Source organism: Nematolebias whitei, chromosome 13, assembly GCF_014905685.2.
Source record: "Nematolebias whitei isolate Nwh7 chromosome 13, NemWhi1, whole genome shotgun sequence".
Classification (NCBI taxonomy): domain Eukaryota; kingdom Metazoa; phylum Chordata; class Actinopteri; order Cyprinodontiformes; family Rivulidae; genus Nematolebias; species Nematolebias whitei.
The window spans coordinates 13595093-13605771 of NC_056510.1; the positions used below are offsets into that span (position 1 = coordinate 13595093).

Here is a 10679-nt window from a genome sequence, read left to right on the forward strand (position 1 = left end):
ACCCCGGAAACAAAAAATGTAACCTCAAATTCTTATTGGCCAAGACCAAGAAAAAAAAATGCATTCAAACTGACTGATGTTTTTCTTAACCAATCAAAGTACAGAAAAATATTTTCTGGGCGGGCTTTAAGATTGTATTTCCGGTACACTCTGTTATCAAAAAATGGCTACCCTTGATAGAGTAAAAATATTAGTTTTGGGAGATTCCGGTAAGTTAAACCTTATTTTCACAATTGACACTATTTAATTTGTGCAACTATTTTTAGTTGTAACAATATATTTATTAAGGTACCTGTTTATAAACGTTTAAGTCTTAATTGAGAGGCTGAAACCAACTAGCATTCCGTGTTGTTGTCAAACACAAGATCGAAAAGAAGATAGGATTTTAAAACATTGGAAGCTCAGCTCACCTCAGAAATATTTACCTATTTATACGGAAATTTATATATAATTATTTATCAACTTGTGCCATGGGTTTGCTTTTTATTCTGTAAAACTGATTTTCAATTAAACAAATGTTTAACTTCCTTGTGTTTTAAACAATATATATATGTGTGTGTGTGTGTGTATTGTGTATATTTCCAATGAATGCTCACTGACTACCTATGGCTAAAGCTATTTTGTAACACTACCCTAGAAATATGATTTTATATACACTAAAAGTTTTTGTTTTTTCATTCAACCTTTATTTATACAGGTTAATCCCATTGAGCCTCGGGGATTATTGTACTCTGTTTGTATTTGCCACTCTTTCTTGTCATTCCCAGGGGTGGGCAAGAGTTCCTTAGTTCACCTGCTGTGTCAGAATCAAGTTTTAGGGAATCCATCTTGGACTGTTGGCTGCTCTGTGGATGTACGGGTAAGCAGGTCTACCACCATTCATATGTTTAACAAAAATGAAGTAAAGTCCAAATAATTTGGGTTGTCTTTTATTAATTAGTTTGTGTGTGTTTATTTTCTACACATATGCAAATGTGATGGGCAACATAATACACATGTTTTTTTTTGTCATTAAGTATGTACTACCATAATACAGAAAACCTAAGAATTGAACATTGAATGTATTAGTTCAAGGATTCAAGGTTCTTTATTTGTCATTCACACTACATGTGATACGTATCGTGGAATGAAATTGTCTACACAGGGTCACAGTTACATCCAACAAAAGTATTAAAATGTGTGTAAAAGAAAAACAGTAATAAGATTTTAACATATGAATTAAGAAAAACATTAACTAAAAACACACTAAGCACTAGTAGCATAAAAACAATATGCCGAACAGCAGCATAAACATGAGTCTGTGTGAGCAGATGAGTACGAATGAACACAGCAACATGATGTGATTTTTCACAGTGATTATTCTGGTTAGATATTCATGAGTCTAACAGCCTCAGGGTAGAAGCTGTTCCTCAGTCTAGTGGTTCTACACTTAATGCTCCTTAACCTCCTTCTGGAGGGGAGTGGGGAACTAAAGTGTTTGTGCTGGGTGAGTGGGGTCCTTCGTGATGCAGGTGGCCCTTTTCCTGCATCTGGAGGTGTAGATGTCTGTGATGGTGGGGAGACTGACTCCAATTGACTTCTGTGCAGCCTTCACCACTCTCTGCAAAGCTTTTCTTTTTGCAGCTGTGCAGCCTCCATGCCACATGATACAAAGTAGCTACAAAGTAGTAGCAGTTAAAAAGTAGCTTAAGTTCTCTCTTTTTCCTCTCTGTCATTGCTTCTAAAATTTGTTTGCAGGTGTATTCACAGCTTAAAATCAGTCCATTACATGACTGTATTCAAAAAACATCTATATTGTTGTGTCCCTCACATCATAGTATTTATTTAAGGTTATGATAACTGATATACCAGCATTTTTTTTTCACATACAGATTCATGACTACAAAGAGGGAACCCCAGAGGAGAAAACCTTCTACATTGAACTTTGGGACGTTGGAGGATCTGTTGGCAGTGCCAGCAGCATCAAAAGCACAAGAGTGGTCTTCTACAATTCTGTCAATGGTAAGAGATTTTAAATGACAGTGTAAACAAATTTTGCATCATAAATGACAGAATGTATTTCAAAAATATGTTTTGTTTTCTCTAGGAATTGTATTAGTACATGATTTAACAAATAAGAAATCGTCTCAGAATCTGTACCGCTGGTCATTAGAAGCTTTAAATAAAGATTCCTCTCCAACAGGAGTCATCGTCTCAAATGGGTACGTTTTGTTCTGCTTTACAGCACAACAAATCCATATGTGTCAACATTTTACTTTGTGATGAGTCACTTAAGAGTGCACCTTTCTTTCTTTTTTGATGAAGTGAATATGACAGAGAGCAGTTCATTGAGAACCCAGTGCCTTTATTGCTGATTGGAACCAAGTTGGATCAGATTCCAGAGAGCAAACGGAATGAAGTTCTCACTCGGACGGCGTTCCTGTCTGAAGACTTTAATGCAGAGGAGATCAATCTCGTAGGTGTATTTTGTGCTTTCTTTCATCACGATGGACCTCATTCATAGATGTATGCAGAAAAGTCCCTGTGCATCATCAAACATATACATTTAAAGTGCAAATAAATTGGACTAACATGCCATGTCCTCATAATTTTTGCAGACTTGCAGTTTAAGAATGTTTGACTCAATTGTGTATGGTAAAGTTCAGACAGCATCATATAGATCCTTTATTATATAGCCAAGATTTATGTTTCAAATGTTCAAATGCATGCTTTTTAGACATTATTTGTTTATTTGCATAATTTTGAATGTAGCTTAAGTAAATATATTTTTTAGTGTTTACAATTTTAAAAGTGTCAGCCAAGTAACACTGAAACTATTGTAAAATTTAGAAAAGAAGGTTTTGTCTTAACCAAACAGGATTTTATGTGTGTGTAATTGATTTTGGCATGTTTTATGATTTTGTGGCTGAAGTGATGTTTTATTTTCTCAGGACTGCACCAACCCAAAATACCTTGCTGCTGGCACAACAAATGCTGTGAAACTTAGCAGGTTCTATGACAAGGTGAGAAATCCGAGTCCTGCCATGTGTTGTCAGGTGATGCTCGGGTCAGTACGGATTGTCAAACAGAGGATTTTATTAATGAAGACAACACAATCTGCTGACTACTCTACCTTAGATAAATATGCTAGATAAAATATATATATCTTATATAAAACGTTACTAATTTAATTTTTATGTAGGCCTATATGAATGTATTTGTTCACCACCCTGAGATGACTTCTGTTGTTACTTGACACTATTTAAATACATTGAATTGAATTCACATAAATCCTGCAGTTTTTTTATTTATTTACAGTGAACATTTTTTGTTCACTGGTTTGACTTTTCATGAACAATGGTCAGATAAACATACACATTTGTAGTTGGTTGAAAGATGTCATCTAAAGTAAAAAAAAAAAATAATAATAAAAAGGTATATGACTAAATTGAAATACAGCTTGTATGACAAAAAAGTGTCATAGAGTCATAGTTTAAAATAAATGTGTACCAACAACACAAAGTCATCTCGACCTCAACCATTTCTTTATGAGCCTTGTGTTCATTTTTTTTGTTGTTGCCACAATTTGGATCTTGTTGGCCAGAAAGCTGATGGAACAGAAAGTTATATTAACTAAGAATGCTCATCCTTTTATTCTCCCATATTTGATGCAGTATGTACTCACCCTTTCTTCAAAGGTCTACAAAAATGCAGATGTTCATGTGTGTTAGCTCAAGAATCATTTCTGAGATTAGCTAAAATAAATATCTCAACACAATATTTTCCTCTTCTGCCCTTTGATTGTGCATATAATGAAAATAATATTTATCAATAGTACTGAAGTAGACCTCGCTGGAACAAGGTACTATATTCAGGAATTGTCAGTATGAACTTTAAAGTGCTATGTCTTCTATAGGGATAATTTTACAATAAATGCTCTTTGCAGGTAATAGAGAAGAGATATTTCACCAGAGATCCAAGTCAGGCAAGTTATTATAATTATCATTAATATTGTTATTATTTTTGGTAAGATCGTCAGATATTATTATATTTAGATGACAAATTGTTTCTGCATGAGCTTTTATTTATTTATTTTGTAATAATAAAGCGTATTTGTATCTTCCGTGCATTTGTTTTAATATTTATATATTTTATTGTTGCAGATGACAGCTTTCACAGACAGAAAGAGATTCAACTTCAAAAGTTTGCACTATGACTAACCTCCACGAATGCACATGCAGCGGCCTGTGGTTTTACTTTTACACCTGGCACTCGCACCCTCTAACTCTTGGCACTCACAGAAAATGAACCAACCTCTTCCACTTCCTGTGACTGGCATGAAACTTGTAGAATCGACTATATAAATATTGTATCTGTAAAATATTAATTAAAAAAAAAACTTTTACATATAATTTACAAAAGGGCTTTAAGCTGCTTTGAGAAATAAAGAGACATACAAATATTTTATTGTAGATTTTGTAAATCATTTTCTCTGGTACATGCAAAACAGTTACATTTCTCTTTCCTCTACATTAAGTTTTTTTTTTTTTTTTTTTTTTGTTTTTTTTTTAATTAAATGAAGGTAATTTTAAGGTTACTTCAGCTAGAGGAAGAAATCCTCATGTGGCATTGCCGTATTTCTGCAGCACGGTCTTGATCCAGGGAAGATAGAAACTGACTTTAGTGAAAACATGGGGATATTTTGGATTATCGCATTCATCTTTAGCTGTGTAGGCAGTTATGCCTTGAAGCTTGGTGTTGCAGATAAGTGGTCCACCAGAATCCCCCTAAAGACATGGCAGGAGGAAGACTTGATTACAATCTTTCAAGAGATAACATATTTTTTCATGAATAACATTAGTTGCATAACGTTTAATCATCAGTGTTGTGTATTTTTATTTTATTTTATATATGTTGATGCACGTCAGAGTTACCTCACATATTCCTCCTTTCTTCTTGTCGAAGTTGGTGCAAACCATACGCAGAGAGTTGAAATTTTTTCTCCAAATCTTTTGGCACTCTGAGTTGAATTGCGTCTTCTCTGTGGTCTCCTTCAGAACATTTGAAGTGGGTTTTTTGGGTCCAGTTCTGCCCCAGCCAGCAACGGCACATTTAATGGTGGCAGGGGTGTTCCCATCTTTTTTTGGTAGTCCAATGGGCTTGACGTACTTCTCCAGTTTAGCGGTGGTTTTCAGCTATAATTAAAAACACAAGATAGCTTAACATTACAGTTGCATTTCCGCTTGTTTTTATTTTGACGTGATTTATTTTGTAAAAATGTTCAAAGTTTTTTTTGTTTTTTTTATAAGGGATTTATGTCACTCATTAGATTTAAACAAATGGATTTTGACTGATGAAGCAAAACACATTTTTTTTTTTTTCTTTTAAGAACTTGTTTTTACATTGCCTCCCCCCACAATTTTGGTTTACCTTAAGTAACATTATGTCATAGTCAAATCCTCCAGTGAAATTTGGGTGCTGAAAGTATGTTGCCACTTGGAACAGCTGCTGAGTTTTTTCTTTCTTGGTTATGTCATGCGCTCCAAGAACCACTGTCATCGCACCTGCATCAAGGCTGAAAAACAATATTTAGTGTTTTAAAAACCTCAGAGACTTTATTAAGAAAACATATTTAAAACTAGTCTGATTTTTTTATTTTATTATTATTACTATTATCGCCAATGTAAAATCATAATGATCTAAAATATAGACTCTAATCCACAGAATGGGTTCAAAACAAAAAACAGCAAAGATAAAAAAGAAACATTGAACTGCGTAATGTAAAAAGTTCCCACAGAAAATTACTATTAATAAAAATGTGGTTTATGTGGAAAACGTTCTGTTACACACTTACTGTTTGCAGTGGGCTGCAGTTAGAACAAAGTCCTTCCGAATCAGTACTCCACCACATGAATGGTGTCCTTGAAACTGGAGTGATGCCATGTAGGGTCTGGAGTGGGCCTTTGCAACCTGACCCCCTACTATGCTGCTTTCTGTGGCCTCTTTAATGAAACAAGGCCAAATCAATAAAACACTGAAACATGACAAATAGTTGCCATTAATAATAATAATAATAATAATAATAATGATGTCATCTTACCAGTGATGGTGACCAACAGAAGGATGGAAACTATGTAGCGTGTGTGCATCATGGCTGCACGGAGGGGAAAGCTGAACATTTTGGGTTTCTGACCCTTTTATAGTCGACCTCCAAACTCTCAAACAGAAACTTTGTGGGCAGGTGTCAAACATGTTCACACAAGTTGTATTCACACCTAACTTACTGCTGCATGTTTAAGTCAATGCTGTTAATTTTCTGGCTTTATCGAGAAACTGACCTTTGTTTTCACTTTGTATCGAGACATCATATACTCTCCAAATTAACAATTATTTCAGCTTTTGGAATGTTGGAAAATAACAATCTCATAGCAAATCAGAAATTTAAGTCTTGTTCTCAGAAATTCTGCAAACTCGTAATGAGGACATAAACAACAAATAAAATAACTGTGAATGTTGGCATAAATCTTTTCTAGACCACAATGCATTACAAAATACTGATTTGGAGCTTGTGCATTAGTATCCATAGGCTGCTGTGTTCTTGTAATCCTGAGGTTGTGGGTTCAAGCCCATGTTGCGTCAGGATGGGCATCCAGTGTAAAACAAATTGCCAAATCTTTCATGTGAGTTCATTCACTGTGATAACCCCTGAAGGAGGGAGCAGTCGAAAGAAACCTACAGGTGCATCGGTATCTTTAAAAAGGTCAACGTAGAGGAGAAAATAATTTGTGTAGTTGACAGTTTACATGTTCAGTGGGAGTGGTTTTGTCTCTTCAATTTCTCTGATTGAATAAAAGAATAGTCAAAGGTTTGGTCTATGGAGGACTGAATGTGACAAAATGGAATAAATACATACATAATTAAATGTATCATTTAAATATTAAATACATCGTTAAATTCTCAATTAAATTATTTATTTTATGATTTAATCTTGTCACATTCCACCCTTGTGTGTCACCATGAAATTATGTTAACTGTCAGTCTCGCTCGTCAAACTCAGTGGGCGGGACTAGGGTGGCTCGTGAACAGATCCTGACGCCTGATTGGCTGCTCCTCACAGCAAGTCAAGACAAATCGACCACAGTGTTACTGGAGGGCGGAAGGTGACGAAATTAAATAAATCATGAAATAAATCATTTAAAAGGCACATTTCATTCTTTAATGATGTATTTAATAACTGAATTATGCATTTAATTATGTTTGTATTATGCTTTTTTATTTTTATTTTTTATTTTGTCACATTCTGTCCTCCATAGTGCCTGGGTTTAATGTGCTGGGGAGCAGGGTGGTGGTTAGCACTGTTGCCGGAAGGTTTTGAAGTAAAATCTAGGCAATGGTTCACCTGAGCGCATCGGTCAGATCTTTAGAAAACAACCCATTCACAGCTTAATGTGACTGGCTTAAATTTAAACTTTTAAAACAAACTCTGGAAATAGTTGCTCAACGCTCTGCAAATAAATAACAAAGAGGCACACATCATCTTTATTATTGTAGAATTTGCAAATATAAACATTTTCCCAACACATGCAAAGCATTTTTTCTCTCACTAAGCTTCAACACTTGAATTTTACTTTTTTTTTTTTTTTAACATAATCAGGACAATGAAGTATTTTCTTATTTCCTCATCACTGTCTTGATCCAGGGAAGAAAGAAATGAACTTTAGTGAAGACATGGGGATATTTCTGATCGTCACATGCATTCTCAGCTGTGTAGGCAGTTATGCCTTGAAGCTTGGTGTTGCAAATAAGTGGTCCACCAGAATCCCCCTAAAGACAGAAGCAAACAAGAGAACTTGTGTATTGGTTTATATATATATTTTTATACATTCACTCCTTTAATTACCTGACACACTCCTCCTTCCTTTTTGTTGAACGTAGTACAAATCATATGCTGGGAAATGAAATGTTCTTTCCAAATACTTTTGCACTCGGAGATAGATTGTATCTTCTCTGTGGCCTCTTTGAGAAGATTTGAAGAAGACTCTGTAGGTCCAGTGTTGCCCCATCCAGCAACAGCACAGTAAACGTTCGTAGGGATTTTTTCATCTTTCTCCACCAATCCAAGCAGTTTCACATACTTATTCAGTTTGGCCTTTTTTTCCAGCTGTAAGATTAACAGCACTTTAATGTGTCGTTCATGTTTTTTAAAGTTACAGTCTGTATGAATGTTTGTAAAGCAGCACAACTGATAGAATTAACTACTTTAAAGACATTTATTTGTGATGGTACATAGCTGTATGATCATTTAAAGCAGCTTTAATGGTTCAAATTTAAACACAAAGTAGCTAAAGAAAATGACATACTTGACTGAAATTAACATATATTTTAATAGTATTAGTTTACCTCAAGTAACATAATGTCGTAATCAAATTTTTTATTGAATTTTGGATGCACGTGGTACTTTTTCACATTTAGCGTTTGCTGACTTTTCTCCTTCTGGCTGATGTCATGCGCACCGAGTACCACTGTCATATCACGATAACAGCTGAAAAACAAAGACTTAATTATTTAGATTTAATAAACACCCATTTTTGCACTTGTAAATTCATAATGTTGCTTCCTTTTTAACCTTAATGTGTCTCATGTCATGCAAATCTGTCTTATAGAAAAGCTGTGAAATGTTAAAGAAATAAGCATTTTTTTGTCCCATTTGTCGATTCTAAATTGTGACATTAAATAAATTTAAAAAGTGGAATATGAAGTGGCTGCCAAACAAACTCACTCTTTGCAGTGGGCTGCAGTTAGAACAAAATCTTTGCGAATAAGAATCCCACCACACAAATGTTGCCCGTCAACCTGGATCGATGCCATGTACGGTCTGGAGTGCTTCTCTGCAACTTTACCGCCCACTATGCCACTCTTAGTGGCACCTTTCATGAGACAAAAAGATTAAACTGATAAAAACAATAGCAAAACATTTATAGCAATTAATGCATATTTCTGCATTTAAAAATAAAATCTGATCTTACCCGTAATGGTGACCAGCAGAAGGGCATATATGAAGCAGCTTGTTTGTTTCATGGCTGCACAAAGAAAAAAAAAGCTGAACGTTGTGGGTTTTAAACACCCAACCACCACCTTTTATAAAGTCTGCATCTCACCACTCACCAGTATAAACTTAGTGGGCAGGTGAGAAACATGTTGATGCACAAAGAGGATGTGTTCACACCTTCCTAACTGCTGCATGAGACACTACTGAGAAATGATCCGTTTGTCTGATCTGTCAAGAAACTGTCAAACTGATGTATTTTCCTGTATGTACTTATTGAAACCTCAAGCATCTATACAGTGCCTTGCGAAAGTATTCGGCCCCCTTGAACTTTTCAAACTTTTGCCACATTTCAGGCTTCAAACATAAAGATAACAGCTCGAGCTCAGTGAGGTTGGATGGAGAGTGTTTGTGAACAGCAGTCTTCAGCTCTTTCCACAGATTCTCGATTGGATTCAGGTCTGGACTTTGACTTGGCCGTTCCAACACCTGGATACGTTTATTTGTGAACCATTCCATTGTAGATTTGGCTTTATGTTTTGGATCATTGTCTTGTTGGAAGATAAATCTCTGTCCCAGTCTCAGGTCTCTTGCAGACTCAAACAGGTTTTCTTCCAGAATGGTCCTGTATTTGGCCCCATCCATCTTCCCATCAATTCTGGCCATCTTCCCTGTCCCTGCTGATGAAAAGCAGGCCCAAACCATGATACTGCCACCACCATGTTTGACAGTGGGGATGGTGTGTTCAGGGTAATGAGTTGTGTTGCTTTAATGCCAAACATATTGTTTTGCATTGTGGCCAAACAGTTGGATTTTGGTTTCATGTGACCAGAGCACCTTCTTCCACATGTTTGGTGTGTCTCCCAGGTGCTTGTGGCAAACTTTAAACAACATTTTTTTATGGGTATCTTTGAGAAACCGCTTTCTTCTTGCCACTCTTCCATAAAGGCCAGATTTGTGCAGTGTACGACTGATTGTTGTCCTATGGACAGACTCTCCCACCTCAGCTGTAGATCTCTGCAGTTCATCCAGAGTGATCATGGGCCTTTTGGCTGCATCTCTGATCAGTCTTCTCCTTGTTCGAGATGAAAGTTTAGAGGGACGGCCGGGTCTTGGTAGATTTGCAGTGGTCTGATACTCCTTCCATTTCAATATGATTGCTTGCACAGTGCTCCGTGGGATGTTTAAAGCTTGGGAAATCGTTTTGTATCCAAATCTGGTTTTAAACTTCCCCACAACAGTATCTCGGACCTGCCTGGTGTGTTCCTTGGTCTTTATGATGCTCTCTGCGCTTTGAACAGAACCCTGAGACTATCACAGAGCAGGTGCATTTATACGGAGGCTTGATTACACACAGGTGGATTCTATTTATCATCATCAGTCATTTGGGACAAGATTGGATCATTCATAGATCCTCACTGAACTTCTGGAGTGAGTTTGCTGCACTGAAAGTAAAGGGGCCCAATAATATTCCACGCCCCACTTTTCAGTTTTTTATTTGTTAAAAAAGTTTGACACATCCAATAAATTTCATTCCACTTCACAATTGTGTCCCACTTGTTGTTGATTCTTCACAAAAAATTAAAAAAATTTATATCTTTATGTTTGAAGCCTGAAATGTGGCAAAAGTTTGAAAAGTTCAAGGGGACCGAAT

General features: G+C 35.9%; 3 protein-coding genes across 3 annotated transcripts; 1 reads left to right on the forward strand and 2 right to left on the reverse strand.

The window, feature by feature from the left end:
- Positions 1-158: 158 nt before the first annotated feature.
- On the forward strand, positions 159-4486 carry rabl3 (RAB, member of RAS oncogene family-like 3). Its single transcript, XM_037686347.1, has 8 exons — positions 159-209; positions 768-859; positions 1872-2001; positions 2087-2201; positions 2305-2455; positions 2931-3002; positions 3926-3964; positions 4143-4486. Exons 1-8 carry the CDS (start codon positions 164-166, stop codon positions 4197-4199), a joined length of 702 nt encoding a protein of 233 aa, XP_037542275.1. The 5' UTR covers positions 159-163; the 3' UTR covers positions 4200-4486.
- A 69-nt stretch (positions 4487-4555) lies between these two features.
- On the reverse strand, positions 4556-6146 carry LOC119419049 (granzyme B(G,H)-like). Its single transcript, XM_037686349.1, has 5 exons — positions 6080-6146; positions 5834-5981; positions 5410-5554; positions 4914-5174; positions 4556-4766 (listed from the first exon to the last, which is right to left on the reverse strand). Exons 1-5 carry the CDS (start codon positions 6129-6131, stop codon positions 4599-4601), a joined length of 774 nt encoding a protein of 257 aa, XP_037542277.1. The 5' UTR covers positions 6132-6146; the 3' UTR covers positions 4556-4598.
- A 1504-nt stretch (positions 6147-7650) lies between these two features.
- Positions 7651-9057, reverse strand: LOC119419048 (mast cell protease 4-like). Its single transcript, XM_037686348.1, has 5 exons — positions 9006-9057; positions 8759-8906; positions 8380-8521; positions 7880-8140; positions 7651-7803 (listed from the first exon to the last, which is right to left on the reverse strand). Exons 1-5 carry the CDS (start codon positions 9055-9057, stop codon positions 7651-7653), a joined length of 756 nt encoding a protein of 251 aa, XP_037542276.1.
- Between the last annotated feature and the right edge of the window lie 1622 nt (positions 9058-10679).